This window comes from Anabrus simplex, chromosome 4, assembly GCF_040414725.1.
Source record: "Anabrus simplex isolate iqAnaSimp1 chromosome 4, ASM4041472v1, whole genome shotgun sequence".
Lineage (NCBI taxonomy): Eukaryota > Metazoa > Arthropoda > Insecta > Orthoptera > Tettigoniidae > Anabrus > Anabrus simplex.
The window spans coordinates 76186583-76207217 of NC_090268.1; the positions used below are offsets into that span (position 1 = coordinate 76186583).

Here is a 20635-nt window from a genome sequence, read left to right on the forward strand (position 1 = left end):
CTTCTTTTCCACTTTTCTTTTTTTTTTACAGTTCAAAAAATATTCTTCATCGGTGAACATTGTCATCATAACATACAGCATCTATATGATACATAGAAAATTACTATACACCACTCATCTAGCTATGACAGCACCAGCACAAAGGGGTTTTGCACACAAGTCATGTTAGAAATGTATTGTCATTCCTTAGTATAACAAGGATTGGGTACTGACAGTAAGACAGGCCCTTTGAGCAATACAGGACTGAGAATGACACCTAATTTCTCTCCTCACATCCAGCGAGAAGTGGCAGTAGGGAATGACAGGACTAAGGTAATGAATTATAAATAATAATGAATGCTATGAAAAGACAAACTTGTTGGTATGTTCGCATTGCACTCTTGTATAATATTTTCACATTGAAATATTTTGTAATACTGTAGATTAGTGCAATTAAACAAATTTTATAAGCATATTACATTTCAAAACATGATAGCTGCAGTCGCTTAAGTGTGGCCAGTATCCAGTATTTGGGAGATAGTGGGTTCAAACACCACTGTCGGCAGCCCTGAAGATGGATTTCCGTGGTTTCCCATTTTCACACCAGCAAAATGCTGGGACTGTACCTTAATTAAGGCCATGGACGCTTCCTTCCCATTCCTAGCCCTTTTCTATCCCATCGTCGCCATAAGCCTATCTGTGTCGGTGCGAGGTATTTTGAACTTCATGTTATACTGCTCGTTCATAACCATTTAACTCCGGAGCGTACCACTCAATTGCTGCGGAGTAACGTGCAGGTTTGTGATGTCATGTGGAATAGTGTGTTCGCATGTGATTCCACACTAATCCAAATGTAATTATGCTGACAATAATGATGATTTATCATTTAAATAAACAGGTTTACAGTATTTACATTTTAATTTGGAGTGCAAATGACTCAAAAATGTATTAATGTTATGTAACTAGCACATAATATCTACGTTATATTAGTATTTCTTAATACATAAAACAGGTTGTCCAGCAGATCATAGACATAGTAGATACTTTGTACTTGTCGAGGGTGCAAGATTTAAGGTGTGTCAACCACATTCTCATGCTATGAGGGCAATACTAATTTTTACTTTTAGTTAGAAACCTGGAAGATACAGGATTGAGGGTTATTTACATATTACCTCTAATATATTCTGTACAACTGTTCAGGTTTTGTACATTGATGACAGCACCTGTTAAAACTAGTGACATAAAAAACTGTTTCTACATATGCACATGTTAACAAACCATTCCTAATTGTTCCAGTACAGTTTGATACCGAGATGAAAAGGACTTCAACTGTGCCACAAAAAGTAATGTTTATAGGAGAATCAGTGCTTCTCATATATAAAATATGCACTTACATGCGATGAGGTCAATAATTATTAAAATATAGTACTCATGTGTATACTACTACGTATTCAGTCATTTACACAGTGGTTAAAAATAAAATCAAGTTAGTTATTTACAGAATGTAACTTACTTTCTCAGACAGGATTGTTTTGTCTCATATACTGCTAACTGCTCTTTCTTTCATTATCCTTCCACTGATGTGTATTACAAGGACATTTATTTTTGTTTGCTCCTACCTAATGAAATTAATGTCTCTCTTAAGCCCAACCCCTCATTCACATTGTGGGAGGTGGACGATGGCATGAAGTAGGGGATTGCCTGTAGGGGTGATGTACAGCGGGATCTGTGTGTACCCCATGACCACTATGGTGGCTGTGAAGGCCCTACAGGAACTCTGAAAAGTGAAGGCTAACAGGGCTCTGGTGAAGTCCTCAATGGCAGATGCGGCGGAAAAGGACACCTTTGGAATGGCAAAGCTGGAAGATGAGGCAGCCCTCTTTCCGTGGGGTTTAAAGAAACAAGGGGAAACTCTGCCTTGTGGTGAAAAGGGATCTTCAGAGGCTAAGGGAGACAACCCCTACAGAAAACAGCAAGCTTGGAGGCTCAGGTGGGCAACCCCACCACCAAACTCGTGTTGTTGCGGGCTAATAACTCGCACAGCCTTAAATATACATTATTAAAGAAACCGAAGTGGAACACAACCAGGAAGTTACCTCCAAGATGTATGAATATAACTGCTAAAGCTATTTTGTTCTCAGCTATGTCAAACCATCTTTCCATCCTGGGAATCGGAGAAGCTAGCTATCCAAACTTCTAACAAAAAACTGAGAGCAAAAAAAAAAAAAAGCTGGCTGGCTGGCTGGCTGAGGTAGTCAGATCAGCTGAACACATACTTTTCGAACATGTGGCGCTGGGTAGAATCAGACTGTCCACCTAGGACTACCAGGTGAAGAGAGAGAAAGAATCCATGAAACCCAATAAGAACAGCCTGCAGCTTTGTGAAGGGAGCAGGTATATCTAGGCGGGAATGAAGGAAAAACATGGTAGCAAAAGATCTTAAGAGGTCGACGCTAATTAGGAACTAAAATTTAGAGGCCCCATGAAGAAAAGAAGAAGAGGGAAGTCGGATAACCATTTTTCCTTCACTTTTGTTCGCTGCAAGAAAAGCATATGAAGAAAGTCCAGTACATGCTGCAAACAACGTTCATGAAAGAGAGAACAATGCTATGAGGATAGCAATTATTAATAATGTAATATTTATGAAAGTATAAAGTTGAGCTATTGTGAAAAGTACATAAAACAGTTGTATGACTAACCTAATAATTGCAATACTTTATCTACAATAACAAAAAACTAAATTTAAATAAAAAAGCTTTAAAAATATTTATTTTACAATACTTGCCCTATTAATGTCAGTGTACTATTTAAACTCAGTCTTCCTTGTCCAGGCCTAATTTTATTTTTATCTCTAAAATTTCTAATTGTTTCAATTCTTTATCAAGGTTTAAGGTCTCCATTTTCACCCTATGTTCAGCTTGTATACATTCCATTTTCATCCTATGCTCACTTTCTAAACATTCCAATCTTCTTTCATAAAATACTTTCTTCATGTCAAGTACACTGTCCCCAGTCTTCTTTCTCTTTGGCGACCTTGACTTTGTGACTTCAGTAGCTGTTTTTGAGGTGGAAGCAAGAGCAGTGTGAAGATCATCTTGTAGGCCTATTGATTTGGGATCAGAAACCTGAAATAGAAGAAACAAAGATGTGTAGGCCTATTGCTTGCCAACAAATTTAACATATGTTAAAGGGACTAATGTAAGTTTTCTTCACTTACTTCTTCAACACAGGTACTTTCTACAACCTCAGTATGGGCTGGTATATCTTCCAGCAGTATATGTTCCATCTCCTGCGCTGCAATAGCTTGCGACTCATCTGAGGTAGTGACGGAAATAAACTCATTACCGCCGTGCAACTCTGAAACAAAACAGCAAAGGACTATATAGACACACCTCATCAACAGGAACTTTCTTTGAAAAGTAACAGCAAAATTGTTTCGGTTTAAAAGGCAGGCGATACAAATATTTAGGTCTCTATAAGATAGCATCTTACACAGTAAAATGCAGCTCACCTGACATAACCTCAGGATGAAAACTGGCATCGTCATCATATGGATTGGCAAGGGGAAAAAAATTGCGCCTGCAGGGCAGCAATCAATTTTTGTCCCGTCTCATCCACGGTTGGTTTTTTAAAATAACCACCTCCTGTCTTGTTCAGTTGAATCTTAAAAAAATGCATTAGGTTAATAGTTGAGTTGTTTTTGATAACAAAATAACATTTCCATAATATATTTTATAACTTACCTTATCATGGGCAAATGCTTTCTTCGTTCTCTTTTTTATATTCTCGTAACACAATTTTAATGTTTGCCAAGACCGATTAGGCCGATGTATGTTACGAGAATTGAAATCTGTAGCAACATTTTTCCATGCATCCTGTTTTTGCGCGGATGTTATCGCATCCGTCATTTTCGACTCTATAATGTCTTTATATTTATCCAATACAATTTCTACTAGGAAAGCCTTATCCTCCTTGGAAAAATTAGGCGAACGGTCCTTTTTCTGCTTAATTTCAGACATAACTTTCTTCTTTTCACCACAGCACACGTGAATAAGAAGGAAAACAGTGTCAAAATGCGCGCGGCGACCAGCGATATTCAGCTGTTTCTGCGCTGTTGCCAAGCGCTCAAAAATGAACTGTCAGTGATGTTTATACAATCGGCCCTAAGAGTATTTGTTTTCAGGAAGACCCAAGTATATAAGACAGATGAGACTTGCCTGTGTGGGCCAGTTCAATTCAGTCCAGTGTGTGATTTCAGTTGGAGTGGAGAGTTCAGTTATGTTCTGTTGGTGAGTGAAATGCAGCCAGTCTGTGTGTGTGTGTGTGTGTGTGTGTGTGTGTGTGTGTGTGTGTGTGTGTGTGTGTGTGTGTGTGAGAGAGAGAGTGATTTTCACTGTGGGAAAGGAACAGCCCGAGTTGAGGAGGCAGTCTGTGGAGTGTCCTGTCCGTAGAACTGAGTATTCGTTCTACCTGTCTGTAACTGTGAAGTTGAGTTTCTTGCGCCAGCCGCTGTGTAGCAAATCTCTTGTGCTGGAGCGGCGTGGAAGAGAACACTGGGACAGTGAACGAAGTCAATGGGGAGTTCGGACAGCGTACGTCATACCGAGCTGTGAGACTGTTGTGTGCGGGTCGTAAACTTAGGACTGTGATAGCAGCAGTGAGAGTAATTGTGGGCCTGCATGAGACTGTAAGTGTTAGTGAACAAAGACTGAATGTGAATTAGTGGGAATGAACACTGAGAGTAGACAGCATATTGTATTGAACAGGACGATTTAGTAAACATTTACTTTGTGAAAGTGAGAACGTCAACACCGAATGAACTTTATATAATGTAATAAGAGAGTAGACATAGAGCGAACTGTGTAATTGTGTATGTTGTTGTCTCATGCAAGTTGTGATCCTGAGTGCCTATGTTAGTTTTATTAATAAATTTTAGAAGTTACATGCTACCAGTTGTAATATTCATTTAATTCCCCAGCTAACACATACTAGTACTTAAGGTCATTTTCAAACTATATGGTATTATGCAATTACCACCTTCACCTATATGGATGAATCGAACACAGGAACAGCAAGAGAAACATTCAGCAAGCAAAAGCAAAGGGAAAAACAGAGAGAAAGAGAATGAGAGGATAAAAGCAAAACATTGACTCAACTTGAAAAGTGGAGGGTCTAGGATAAGAAGGATGGACCAAAGGTAATATTAGGGACAAAAAAAGGCCAAGATCTTCAAGCGACTGAAAAAAAAACTGAACGGCTATACTTAGGACAACTTGAACAAAATACCACAAGGAACATGACCATAACATTCTTACACAAAAAAACAGGGTAGAAGGGGGCTTCACATGCGAAGAACTTGATAACAAAGGCAACAATAAGGCTTTTAAGGTTGGAATACCTTTCCAGAATTTAATCATGACAGAGAGTTCAGATTACTGGCTGCGGAATGTATTAATGAGCCAATTTCGCTTCCCCCGGTGATTTCCAAGAAACAGACAGGAAGAAGGTTCATTTCAATAGAAACAGAAAAAAAAAAAAGTGTATACGATATAGGTTACCGAAACTGACTACTTCTATGGAATGTTGAGGTTTAAAATTGTTACTACAAATGATACGGGAAAATTTTCTACAAATGCAAGCCATATTATTATTTACTGAAATATTTATTACAGAACACACAGACATACCAGGATTTTACTCAGCCCATACGTTAGCAACACAAGGCACCTTAGGAACAGCAACTGGAGCGGTCTCATGCTTCTATGAACCTCTCATCAGAAATGTAGAAAATACACTTGCAATATGCTAATTGCCATATATACCGAGCTCGATAGCTGCAGTCGCTTAAGTGCAGCCAGTATCCAGTATTCGGGAGATAGTAGGTTCGAACCCCACTGTCGGCAGCAGCCCTGAAGATGGTTTTCCGTGGTTTCCCATTTTCACACCAGGCAAATACTGGGGCTGTACCTTAATTAAGGCCATGGCCGCTTCCTCCCCACTCCTAGGCCTTTCCTATCCCACCGTCGCCATAAGACCTGTCTGTGTCAGTGCAACCTAAAGCAAAAAAAATTGCCATATATCCCCCACATGCACCAATAGATGAAATAATCACAGTAATCATGAATGTTGACTCATATAATAAATAAAGACAACAACAGTGACTAGAGACTTTAGCTGCCATCAAGATTATCCAAAACCAGAAGGGAAAAGAACTACAAGATTTAATGAAAGAAGAGAGATTTACAGTAGTTAACAATCCAATGACTAGAACGCACTTCGCATTCAATGGCAGCAGCACCAAAGAATAGATTTTCTACAAAGGAAAACAATTTTCTGTCAACTCATAGGAAGAAACCAAACGGGAATGCACTATAAATCCTGTACGGAAACATCTCTCAGTTACAGGTGACACCACACTATTGACATTAACACAACCTCAGCCCATTCAAACACAAAGGAAAGCAACCAGGCAGATGGATATATAGCAAAACTCAGAGATGTTTCAACGGAAGTACCTGACATCACGCAACTCAAAATGAACAACCAGGATGCAACAGCAGAGAAGACTGATCGCATTATTAAGACAGCCATCACTCTCCAAAAAAAACCTTTCATTGTCAAGATTATTCCAATACTGACATACAACATAGAGCTAATACTCAAGAGTTCCTACCCATCAATTGTGCACCTAGGCTTGTAAATAAGCTGACTGTTCTATGCTAACCAAAGACAGCGACACACAATAACAAGACTGGCAGTGCATGGATTCCATCACAAGATATGAAGAAGGAAAGAAAAAAAAAACATTCTACCGCAACTCCAGTGAAATCTGTTCAAGCACCCTAGGGAGAAAAGCCGTGTGACAAATATCACATCAAATCCGTGATCGCAGAACTAAATAGATCAATCACATAGTACAGTGAAAAATAATCTTATCAATGCACTTTCATGCTCACTGTTAACTACATATCCGACATCATTCAAGAAAGGAGTCCAACCAGTAACAACATATTCTCTTTGCCAGTAACTGAGTAAAACAAAAGCTAATTCATTTGTACTTAACGTTCTTTCTAGCAATTTATTACACAATTATATTTTCCTTGATTTATAGGCGGTAGTCTTATTATAAACTTGTAACATGTCTCGTAACCATTAGGTTTGACAGTATTCAAGGGGGAGTAGTAAAATTTAGAACTGGTGACGACTCCAAAGTTGTCAACACCTCAGGTTAATTATATATACCTTATACTTCGATGATTTTGCAACGTTCTTTAAAATTCTCAATACGTGACTACCACGTGCAGCATCCTCTTGACTTCACAAATATAAACAATTCTGATTAATCCTGACCTGGCCCAAAGTGACACTATTTATAACGTTGCCAATTAACCAGAATGAAAGAGAGAATTTCTTTCGGTGCTTTATGGAATAATTTTCTTGATACAGAAGCGATATTGAATATTTAATTTCTATATTTTTAGAGATAATAATATTTTGTATTCAAGACTAATTTTCTTTGTACAAAACTGACGAAGAAAGTCCATCAATATCTTAAGTGGATTTACGAGCAGTTTGGCGACATTGATTGTTAATAACAAATGAACTACACATTCCGCGCGTAGCACTAAGCACGAATTTGGCAGATTGATTGAGTGTAAAGCCGTGTAAAGCAAAAGCCAAAGTGGGTGCGAAACGTGTTTTGAAATTTTGATTTGAACTTTATGCATCCTGTTGCGACAAGATGAGTGGAGCCAAGGGTAAGTAACTTTAGAGGTGGTACGAAGTCAGCTCTGGGATTTTTTTAAAATGAATGCAAGGCGTAGGTTCTTGTTCGCAAACAACAATTATTTGGCAGTGAAATATAATACATGTATACGGTCGAGGTCCTAATCCGACCTCTTAAAAGGCGCTTCTCTATTACCCGCAATCCGGCCAACCTCCGACTCACCCTTGATGAGACCCCGATCCGTACCCAACCATCCCTCAAATACCTAGCCATCACCATAGACCAGCACCTCACATTCCGCCCTCACTTCCTCAACCTTAAATCCAAATCCTCCAAAAGATCTCATCTGGTACGTCGGCTCGCTGGCACCAGCTGGGGTCTCAACACCAAACTCCTCCTCCTCACCTACAAATCCTTTATCCACTCTGCCATTACCTAGGGTCACTCCGCCTGGGCAGCCGTAGCCCACACCAAACCCAACCTATACCGTCCCCTCCTGTCTCTAGAACGCCGAATTGTCCGTATTGCCCTCTGACTCCCTCCCTTATTTCATACTAAGGACCTTTATGACATCTTCTCTTTCCCCAAGCTTGATACCCATGTCTCCCTACCCTTCCAGAGGTTTCTCGCCAAGGCCCTTGATCCCAAATTTCCGGTCACATTCCAATTCCCACAGACCAACCTAACCCCTCCCTACCATACCTTATCACCACTCCACTACCACCGCATCCTCATTCAGACCACAGACCAAGGGGACGGACTGTACTGAGGTAAACCCTTACCTTCAATCCACCCTCACATTCTGCCATACACCTCCCACATAATCATTCTCAGTAGATACAGTTCTATGTTTACCTTAGGCACAACTCACCATTAATCTTCCGTCTCACCATTTACAATTCATATTTAACTATTGTAACATTGAATTCTGTACCATCACACTCATTCATAACTTAATGTACATATTGCTCAGTCATCTCTGAAAATGTATGTAACTGTCATCCTCATCCTGTCATTGACCTTTCATCATATCATTATCTGATGTGTATCTGCTGAACTTATTTCTTTATTATTTGTGCTGACTCAGAAACATTGTTGTATATCTTAATAAAAAACAATATAAAAGAGCCACAAAACGAAAGAGAGCGAGACATGCACCACCACCAGATACCTGAAATACTGTTATCCCTCCATCACATCCCATTCAACCATGCACTCCTTAAAATTACCCCAGAAATCATTACACCATTCCATCCATCTCACCTGTCCATCACTTCTCCCCTACCACACCATCTCTCCTGGCCAGAGAGAGGGTGTTGCCCTCTAGGTGGCCTGCCCCACCCCTTCAGGGTGGGGAATGAAAGCATTTGAATAATAATAATATGGTCGAGGTGTGAGAGTATCTCATAAAACTTGCAGTTTTAGAGATTTCCAAAGTAAATGATTATTATTTCTTCTTCGTTATGCCCTTTTCTCCCAATATCTCGTCAACTTCTCGCTGTGACTTTCCTTGCGATCTTCTGACCAGGTTTTGTTGGTGGTAGTGCTTGGATGGTTTGTAAAGCGGTGATTATCGACTAATTATCTGAACTTAGATCTGTCTTAATACAATGTCATCTGTGATGCCTATTTCCTGAAGATCTTCTCCAACTTTGAGCAGCCAATTGTTCTTTTCTTTCATTGGTAGGGCAAGGTTCAGAATTCTTTTTTTGTTAGTCTCTGATTATATAGATGTTGATTCCCATAGGGAACCTGCAATATTTGTCCCGAATGAATAAATTTATAATACCAATATAAATGGTCCGTTATTGGACATTATAAATTTTCCAGCTAACTCATTCCTGGTTGCCAGCGTTTCGCCCCAATGTACTAAGTTGGGCTCATCAGTTGGTAAATAGCATACCCATCAAGATGCATGGCTAGTGCATACCATGGAGGTCACTGCGTAGGCTACTTGGAGCCACCGGCAGTGCCAATGTACTATGGGAGACTTTGTCTCATTACCAAAAATTGATGCCTGCCTGGCCATCACATGATACAGATGTTGATTCCCATAGGGAACCTGCAGTATTTGTCCCAGATGGTATTATGAATTTACTCAGTATCTATATTTACTCCTTATTAAATCAGGAACTTATTTACTTACTTCAGTCACTTTGAACTGGCCCCTTTGAAACCATTACAGTTTACACCTATTTAGGAGTAAATTGCATTGTGCAGGATAAAGCATCTGTTCAATTTGTAATTTCTAAAATTGTACACTGTTTGAAACACACAGAATATGATTATGCTATTTTAGTTATAGAATTTCTTGATGAAGGTTATCATAATTGGCGTGACAGCCCAATATGGCCTTCTACCTTCTTCAGAAGTTTTTGCCATTCTTATTCCTGGAGGAGGTAAGGTAAGGGTGTGTTCTGCCCGAAGGCAGGTCCGAACCTCCGCAGAGGTGTACCTGAGCCAGAGTTTACGTACGGTAGGGTGGCCAGTTCCTTTCTGCTCCTCCATTCCCTTACCCCCCACCAACAGTGCGTGGCAACCCAGCCACTTCTCGACCATGCCCAATGTTGCTTAACTTCGGAGATCTCACGGGATCCGGTGTTTCAACACGGCTACGGCCGTTGGCTTATTCCTGGAGGAAGGGTCATTTTAAAAATACTCCTATTGTCTTAATATTCTGGATCACTCGACCTTCTCATCTCGGTTTAGGTCATTCTTAGAGATGTTTGCGAACCCATATAAATATTGACGCGCAGACATAACACTTTGTATTTCAGCACTAATATTAACTTCATAATTGACTTCAGACCCCAGATTTATATATCTATGAACAGTTTCAAATCTGTAGAAGGTCATTTTGTTTAATTTAGAAATTTCTAGTTTTTGGCAAATATTTAGTTTTATCTTGATTAATCTCCAACTATGCATCTTCTTTGCAGCCTTTAATTGCAGATGAGAACTTCTTTCATTGCTCCTTTCATTCTTCCCAATATATCAATATCATTAGCATAAAAGTTACAAGGGGTTCGAACCACACTGTCAGCAGCTCTGAAGTTGGTTTTCCTTGGTTTGCCATTTTCACACCAGGCTGTACCTTAAATTAAGGCCATGGTTGCTTCCTTTCCAGTCCTATCCCTTTCCTGTCCCATTGCCGCCATAAGACCTACGTGTGTGTCGGTGCGATGTAAAGCAGATTTTTAAAATAAGTCACAAGGGTCTATCTCTACAGGTTTATTAAAGGTAGTTCCACTTAAATTTATGCCTGTATCTCTGATAACCTTCTCAAGTGCTGTGTTCAGAAGCACGTTGGCTAGGACATCTCCTTATGAATATTCATTAATCTGAATTGCATATTCTCCATTGTGGTTTTGACCACGGTAACAAGCTTCTATGGAATGTGAAATTCTTCTGTTGCACAATTCAACTTAGGCCTGTTAATACTATCATACACCAGTTTGAAGTCCATGAACAGATTATATGCCTCAATTCCAAATTCATTAAATTTTCCTAATATGTAATGGGTATTAAATATATGTTGATCTTCCTTGCCGTAATTCACACGAATAGTTGCTGATAACATTCCACATGTGAGCGGAAAGTCTGGCAAATAAAATATTAGAGAAAATATTGCACATCATTATGTAAAAGACCAAAAATTCTCCTATCTTATGTTCGGCGCATACAATGCTTCATCTTCACTCTTCTGGAAATGTTAGTGTACTAAATGTTGGAGTTTGTGTAGTCTCTTGGTATATTCTTTAGCTGTATTTTTTATTAACTCAACTTCTATGAGATTCACTTGTGAAGCTTTATTATTCTCAAGTTTCCAGCTGTATTTTCCACTTCTAGAGTTGTCGGTGGTGGTTTACCTGTATCAGTCTCTTCTTGCAGCTCAATATGATCCAGGTTATCAAACTGATCAGATGCATTAGTATTCAGTAATTCATCCAAAAATTCCAAGAATCTTTCCAACATTTTTTTGTTCCCACTTGTAATATTTGTGCCTTTCTTATCTCTGCATATAACTTCTTGGCTGGAAGTCTTTACAAGTGATTCTTTTTATATTTCTGGAGATGCTTAAGATCCTTTAGTTCATTCTTATGATATTCCTTTTTCTGTCCCTAGTGCACTCTCTTCTCTTCCCCCTCTCTCAATATAGTACCTTCGTAGTGCCAGAAGGGATGCGATTCCTTTACTGCATCCTTCTGTTTTGTTTGTTAGCTCAACACAATGCAAGATGAAATTCCTCAATGGGTGTATGACTTTTAGTATTAAACGAAGTATACCCCATAACATTATTTAAAGAGGATGCACATGACTGATCACTTTCATTGTAATACATTTTTGATCAAGATTATCAGATCAAGCACTAGAGGATTTCACAATCTTGGATGATATTGATGCAGCTGGTGAACTTGGTATCAGTTTCTATTTTGTAACTCTGAACAGCTCTGTATATCTATATGTCGTGAACCCTCCTATATGTCTGCACATTATGAACCACACTATATATTTACATCATGTGAACCACTGTACCGTTTGAAAAGTCTAAACGATTCTATGCTTGTAATGTCAATTTCTTTTCAGGTTATCATCGTAGAAGTCGTGGAGATCGTAAGCACGATGGAGGTCAGAAACATAAACCTGTCGTCGGAGAGAAAGCTCGGGAAGTCCTAGAAAATATTGATGAGAATTCTCCTATAATAAAAGCCTTTCGGGAGTATTCTGTGGAATTGGATAGTAAACATGACAAATATGAGCGGATTGTGAAATTAAGCAGGGATATCACCATTGAGAGCAAAAGAATCATATTCTTGTTGCATACATTGGACAGGTATGAAATGTGTTTTCCCTGGTGAAGGGATGTTGTTTGTTATTTGAGTCATCAGTCCATAGACTGGTTGGACAAACTACAACCTTTCCTCACTCCTGCTTCTTTTTCAGAGCCCTTGATTCTTATGACTGCAGACTGATTTTATACTGATTTTAGATAATTCTTTGTTCTTGGTATCTGATCCCGACCATCTTCAGAATCTCAAATAGCTTGCTCCAATCAACATTATCAAATGCCTTTTCAAGATCTATGAACGCCATGTTTGTGGGCCCCTTCTTAATTCAATCCTCTAAGATCAGACGTAAAGTTAGGATTGCTTCACGTGTTCCTACATTTTTTCTGAAGCCAAATTGATCTTCTCCCAATTAAATTTCAACTTGTCTTTCCACTCTTTTGTAAATAATGCGTGTTAAAATTTTGCAGGTATGAGATACTAAACTAATGATGCGTTAGTTATCACACTTGTCAGCACCGGCTTTCTTGGGAATAAGTAGGCTATAACAATATTCTGCTGAAAATTGGACTGCACTTCTCCTGTCTCATACATCTTACACACTAAATGGAATAACTTCGCCATGCTGGTTTCTCCTAAAGCAGTCAGTAATTCAGAGAGAATGTCATCATTTCCAGGTGCCTTGTTCCTATTTAGGTCTTTCACAGCTTTATCAAACTCTGACCTCAAAATTGGGTCTCCCATTTCATCAGCATCAACACCCTCTTCTTGTTCCAGAACCAAATCATCTGCATCTTTACCTTGATACAACTATTTAATATGTTCCTGCCAACTTTCTGCCTTGTCTTCTTTCCCTAAAAGTGGTTTTCCATCTGAGCTCTTAATATTCATACACCTGGTTTTCCTTTCTTCAAAGGTTTCCTTGAGTTTCCTGTATGCAGCATCTGTCTTTCATTTCGTAGGACCATACAACTTTCAACATCCTTGCACTTTTCCTTCAGCCATTCTTCCTTAGCTGTCCCGCACTTTCTATCCACTTCATTCTTTAATTGCCTGTATTCCTTTCTTTCCTCCTCGGTTTTTGCATTCTTGTACTTCCGTCGTACATCAATTAGGTCTAATATCTCCTGAGTTATCCACTGATTCTTAGTTTTCTTCCTATCATTTCTTCAGCCAGTAGCGTAGCCAGGATTTCAGTTTGGGGGGGGCCCATTTTTAGGTGACCAAACTTCTAGAGTTTAGGTGGTATAGAATACCTAAAAAGGAAATTAGTGTCCTTGGATCCAAGTAAGAGTGGTGGATTCGTGCGGATTCCGGAAGCTAATAGTAATCATCATCATCATCATCATCATCATCATCATCATCTTCTTATTCTTCTTCTTCTGCTGCTGCTTCTTCCTCTTCTTCTTCTTCTTCCGTTTTTCCTACATCTGTGGGGGTCACGGGTGCGAACTGTGTCATACATGTGAATTTGGCCCTATTATACGGCTGGATGCTCTTCCCGACGCAATCCTATATGGAGGGATGTAATCACTGTTGTGTGTTTCTTTCGGTGCCTGGTAGTGTAGTATGTTGTCTGAATATGAAGAGGAAAATGTTGGGACAGACACCAATACGGTAATTTTATTATAATAATGGTCATGTGATAAGCTATAAAGAAGTGACATTTTATACGATTAATGCGGCAAAGAAACACACACATACACGTCGAATAAAGGTTTCTCGCCCTTCTCCATGGCTAAATGTTGAATCCAAGAGAATGATGGCCACCGTGACTCGTTATTTCGACATTATAAACAAACCTTAGATGACACAGACTTCGAATCTTACCGCATCTTAAGAAATCGCACAAAGCAGTTAATCAGAAATAAAAAATGTGCATATTTCCGGAATTTAGCTAACAACTTTAATTCCAATCGCGCATGGGACCAATTTAGAGCTCTGGGAATAGGAAAACATCAACAGAGTCAGACAACTCCTGACATTCTACTTGACGAACTGAACGATTACTCTAGTGGAATAAATATTCAACCTACCCCAATTAACTGCACCGAATCACCGCCCTCCCCTCCAGCCAATCCACCATTCACATTTCACAGTGTCAAAGAAAATCAGGTTAAAAAGGCGTTGTACTCCATTAAATCAAAGGCCACGCGTGTAGATGATAATCCTATTACTTTTATGCATAACATTATTGGTGCTGTCCTGCCTATACTGACGCACATACTGAACTACTGTTTACTAAACGGAATTTTCCCTACTGTCTGGAAAACAGACAATATTGAATATTATACTGGTACCTAAGAGTTTAGACCCACTATCTCTCTCTGACATTCGTCCTGTGTTCATACTCCCTGCGCTTTCTAAAGCCTTTGAACGTTTAGTATATGAGCAAGTTCTGGAATACCTAAATAAAAATGCTCCTCTGGACCCTTTGCAGTCTGGATTTAAGAAGGGTCATAGTACCGCGACAGCACTTTTGAAGGTAAGAAGAAACGCTATAGACAAACGACTGCTCACTAAACTTATCATTCTTGACTTCAGTAGCACCTTTGACACTATAGAAATTCCGACTATGATAAAGTAAATGGAACTGCTAAATTTCGACCTGGTTGCGCTTAAGTTTCTTAGTTATTATTTGAGTAACCATCAACAGCGTGTAACAGTAAACGACAAGGCCTCTAAATGGAAAATGAAACTTAGTGGTGCCCCGCAGGGCAGTATTCTAGGGCCCTTACTTTTCTGTATTTATATCAATGACATACCATCCGTGACAGGAAATAACATATCGACACTGCAAGACAAGATATTAACAATGACCTCTGATGACTCAGTATATATGCACAACGAAATTCTCTTATACTAAACTCCACAAAATCTCAGGCAATCATAATTGGACCACGAAAATTGCTGAGCTGCTCAAACAATGTCGCAATCCCACCTATCCTACTGAATGGGAACATTATTCCCCACAGTAAACCGGTTAGAAATATTGGCTTAATTATGAATGAAACACTTGATTGTTCTGGTCACACGAAAGAAATACGTTTAAAAAAAAAGACCTTTGGAGTGCTTCACCCTCTTAAACGGCAGAGGGATATATTTCCATTTGAGGTAAAGGCAAAACTAATACAGACATTCATTCCCCCTATTCTTGATTACTGTTACGTTGTATTAGTTGATATGACGAGAGAAGAAACACTTAAACTTCAACGAGCACTGAATTCCTGCCTGAGATTTATTTACAACATCGGGTACGATGTTCATACCACCCCATACTATCAGGCTGTCTCATGGCTGAAGCCTGATAAACGTCGGCAGCTACACACTTTAACGATGGTGTTTAGGAGTGTTAGCTGAAAGTCAGCCACTGTATATTTCTTCTAAATTCACCTTTTTATCATCATTTCACAACTTAAATACACGTTCTAGATCCTATCTTTCTATTCCACTGCACCGCACAAATACAACTAATAGATTATTTGCGGTGATCGGCGTCACATTATGGAATTCCCTGTCAGCTCAGGTCAGAGAAACTAGCTCTTTATTAAGATTTAAGGTCACCTGCCGAGACGTCCGACTCGTTGGCTGAATGGTCAGCGTACTGGCCTTCGGTTCAGAGGGTTCCGAGTTCGATTCCCGGCCGGGTCGGGGATTTTAACCTTCATTGGTTAATTCCAATGGCCCGGAGGCTGGGTGTTTGTGCTGTCCCCAACATCCCTGCAACTCACACACCACACATAACACTATCCTCCACCACAATAACACGCAGTTACCTACACATGGCAGATGCCGCCCACTATCATCGGAGGGTCTGCCTTACAAGGGCTGCACTCGGCTAGAAATAGCCACACGAAATTAAATTAAACCTGCCGAGACTACCTGCTGAGGACAGCTGACTGAATGGTTGAAGTGTGAATGTGTGCGTGCGTGAGGATGTCATTTTTAAGAGTTTTTAATATTGAAATGAAATGGCGTATGGGTTTTAGTGCCAGGAGTGTCCGAGGACATGTTAGGCTCGCGTCGGGATGAGAATGTAATGATGATGAAGACGAATTAACAATTTGCTTTACGTCGCAACGACACTGATAGGCCTTATGGTGACGGTGGGATAGGAAAGGCGTAGGAGTGGGATGGAAGCGGCCGTTCCCTTAATTAAGGTACAGCCCCAGCACTTGCCTGGTGTGAAAATGGGCCCCCGTGCTAGCGAAATTAACCAATGATGGTTAAAATTCCCGACCCTGCTGGGAATCGAATCCAGGACCCCTGTGACCAAAGGCCAACTCGCTAACCATTTAGCCATGGAGCCGCACTTTTCAATATTAATTAGTTAGTAATGTATTTAAATTTATTTTTAAAACTATTGATTTATGTAGTTTTAACTGTTTTACGTATCTCAGTATTCTATTTGAGATTTTGATTAGTATGTGGTTAAGTATACGAGAGGGCCTCGAGCCCTAACTTCGCCACTGTAAAAAAGGCACTAATAAATAAATAAGTAAATATAGAATGTAAGGGGTATGGGTATAGATATTTTGTTAGTTGGTAAAGAAAAATATATGTCACAACATACGCTAGGGAGTGTTTACCTTGTCCTATTTGTTTCCCTAGCGGTTAGGGCAGCGCAGTTGTGAGCTTGCATCCGGGAACCAGTGGATTCGAACCCTTCCGTCGGCAGCTCTGAAAATGGTTTCCCGTGGTTTCCCATTTTCACACCAGGCAAGTGCTGGGGCTGTACCTTAATTAAGGGAACGGCCGCTTCCATCCCACTCCTACGCCTTTCCTATCCCACCGTCACCATAAGGCCTATCAGTGTCGTTGCGACGTAAAGCAAATTGTTAATTCGTTTCCCTCGCAAGCCTGGGGTGCAGAATATAGTAGCATTAAGTGACAGTTTTATGACGCTAATATTCGTATGTATAATTTTTATTAACGTGCCAGAAACCAACGGCATGGAGCTGTTGCCATTTCAACACCGTTTTGAGGGCCACCGACCAAAGTCGGGATTTGAACCTGCGAACTCGGACTCAGAAGGACAGCGACTCAACCAACTGAACCACATGAAAAGGAGGCGTTTGTGATTATTGTTATAAAGATTCAGTTAGTATGTTTACACAGGTTTTATGAAGAGCATTTATTGAGGCGCACGTTTTCCAACTGTCCTAAATGCACGAGACCGGACGGAAGAACTAGCTGGAAGCTAAAGAGCCTTGCAGGGGTGTCGCTTACTTCTCTGTACACTTTTCCAAACCAAACTCCATGGCGTAACAGCCCCGAAGGGCCATCGCCTACCAAGCGACCTCTGTTCAGCCCGAAGTCCTGCAAATTATGAGGTGTCCTGTGGTCAGTACGACGAATCCTCTCCGCCGTTATTCTAGGCTTTCTAGACCGGGGCCGTTATCTCACCGTCAGATAGCTCCTCAATTATAAGCTCGTGGGCTGAGTGTACCTCGAACCAGTCCTCAGATCCAGGTAAAATCGCTGACCTGGCCGGGAATGGAACCCGGGGCCTCCGGTAAGAGGCAGGCAAGCTACCCCTACACCGCGGGGTCGGCTTGTTACTTTCAGCTCACCTTATTTTAGAATTAGACTTAAGGCATCCTGCATTCGATGCCCGCCACTGACAGAGTTAAGAAAGGCATGGGATCGGGAAGATACAGCCTTGTTTGTGGGTGCAATAGAGTTGGCCATGAGTCTCCCGTGATCGAAATATCTACGACCTGGCAGGTAGTCACCTTCACGGGGCGTCGTACCAAAGTGGTTCTGTTTTTTTAGAAAAAAAATTAAATGAAGATTCTACTTCCTCACAAACGAAGAACGATATTATCAATTTTACGAACAGTTTCAATAATGCAGCCGGTTTAGAGTACAGAAGCTATGATTTCGATTGTTGGATATAATTACATGGCAAGAATCAAAACCATCAATATCTACAGAAGATCCGTCACCGCACTCGGTAGGACCGGCTTTCTTTTCATATCCACCGGGCTAGTTGGCCGTGCGGTTAAAGGCGCACAGCTGTGTGCTTGCATCCGCTTCGAACTCCACTGTCGGCAGCCCTAAAGATGGTTTTCCGTGGTTTCCCATTTTCACACCTTAATGACAGCTGATGGCGGAGCTGTTGAGGATCCAACCAGCCTTAGGGCTGAAGACTAAACATACAACGTACAATTAAGGCTACGGCCGCTTCCTTCCCACTCCTAACCCTTTACTTTCCCATCGTTGCCATCAGACCTACGGTGCGACGTAAAGCAAATTCTAAATACAAAATAAAACATCTTTTCACAACCCCTTCCATGGAAAAGTTGTATCTACGCTACTGGCCTAGACTTGACCATTGAAATTATTTCGTGGGTACGCCACTGCATCCACTCACCATTTAAGGTACAAGGTAAGCCCGAAGAATGGTTGATACTCAAAATACACCATCATAAATGATGCGGTTATTACTCAAAAGTACTAAAGAAAGGTAAGGCACGCGACCTAGTGTTTTAAGTAGAATCTGTATCAATAGAACGTGACTTCCCATTTTAAAAATGTTTCATGCATCGGCCGTCTTGATGAGAAGAACCATTGAACTGAGTTATCACGTCCGCTAATTACAAGATAGTTACATGCACTTTTGATAGTGCCATTTGAAGTTCCAATCAGTCCCCGGGCATTTGACAAAATATATAGACCTACCTATAGAACTAAGGTACGCATCTGCGATCTGTCTTGCTATTAGAATTTTTTAAAAATCATAACTTACCGAGGATGCACCTTATTTTGCCCTTGGTGACAAATAAAGTTATTATATGGCACAAAATGAGAAACTAACGTGCAGCTCACAATCCTGTCACAGTCTTCCGAACGCTGCAACTTAAACACAGCACATCTTTCAACCACGGTACAACCCCAGTTTCCTGGAACTGATCTGCAAAAGCTGACACGATGTTGTTCAACTGTTTCTGGCTGTGGACCCCGTTATCTCGGTGGTCACGTTCCGGCCCCCTACTGAGTAATCCCTGGCTATTTGCCCCTTTCCTCATCTTTTGGCATTTGTCAACACATTCCCAATACTGAGGCCTCTACAGTGAAATACCCCGCGCATCACAATCCTAAGTGTCTTCCTTTCATTCAAGCAGTACAAATATGGAGAATTATGAATGGCCGTATTGAGCCCTGCTAGTAGATTCTTTGTCGCTACGTTAATTCGTCATTTCGGCGTAAGTTTTAAGTTGTTCGTATCGTACGTAAAACAACGGCTGATCCTCGCTCTAGTTTCAGGAAACATTTTGGGGGGGGCCCGGCCCCAGTGGGCCCCCCCCTTGGCTACGCCAGTGTCTTCAGCAGCCCTAGAGACTTCATTCTTCATGATTGTCTATTTTTCCTCTATTTAGTCTTTGTGCAACATGTTCCTTGAAACAGTCCCTCACACTCTTTTCTTTCAACTTGCCAAGATCCCATCTCCTTTCATTCCTTCCTTTCTTCAATTTCTTCAACTTCTTCAACTTCAGATGCCATTTCATGACCCACAAGTTGTGGTCAGTCTACTTCTGCTGTGAAAGTTTTTCAATCCAGCACCTGGTTTCTGAATCTGCCTAATCATAACAAAGTCTATTTGATACCTTCCAGTGTCTCGAGATCTTGTCCACGTATACAGTCATTGTTTGTGGTGTTTGAACCCAATATTAGCAAGGACTAAATTATGATCAGTGCAGTATTCAACCAGTCGACTTCCTCTTTCATTCCTTTGTCCCAATCCAAATTCTCCTACTGTATTACCTTCTCTTCCTTGGCCTACTACTGCATTCCAGTCGCCCATCACAATTAGATTCTCATCGCCTTTTACATATTGTATTAAATCTTCTATTTCTTCATATATTCTTTCGATTTCTTCATCATCTGCTGAACTAGTAGACATATAGACCTGCACTACTGTGCTATTGTGGTGGGGTTTGTTTTGGTGTCTGTCTTTAAAACAATAATCCTTTCACTATGCTGGTCATAGTAGCTTACCCACTGCCCTATTTTCTTATTCATTATTATATCAACTCCTGTATTTCCCCTGTTTGATTTTGTGTTGATAATTCTGTAGTCGCCTGACCAAAAATCCTGCTCCTCCTGCCAACACACTTATACCAACTACATCTAATTTTAG

At 40.4% G+C, this 20635-nt stretch overlaps 2 protein-coding genes across 2 annotated transcripts in view; one reads left to right on the top strand and one right to left on the bottom strand.

Annotated features, from left to right (window-relative positions):
- Positions 1-7370, bottom strand: part of LOC136871647 (probable RNA-binding protein CG14230) — a 74046-nt gene extending 66676 nt beyond the window's left edge. Inside the window, exon 1 of the mRNA XM_067145125.2 lies at positions 7222-7370. The gene's annotated coding sequence lies outside the window, so the exon portion shown is untranslated. The remainder of the gene's footprint in view (positions 1-7221) is intronic.
- Positions 7371-7597: 227 nt separating this feature from the next.
- The window catches only part of Trax (Translin associated factor X), a 40472-nt gene continuing 27434 nt past the window's right edge, over positions 7598-20635 (top strand). The window contains exons 1-2 of the mRNA XM_067145126.2: positions 7598-7736; positions 12293-12539. Coding sequence (XP_067001227.1) covers positions 7721-7736; positions 12293-12539 — 263 coding nt within the window. The 5' untranslated portion in view covers positions 7598-7720. The remainder of the gene's footprint in view (positions 7737-12292; positions 12540-20635) is intronic.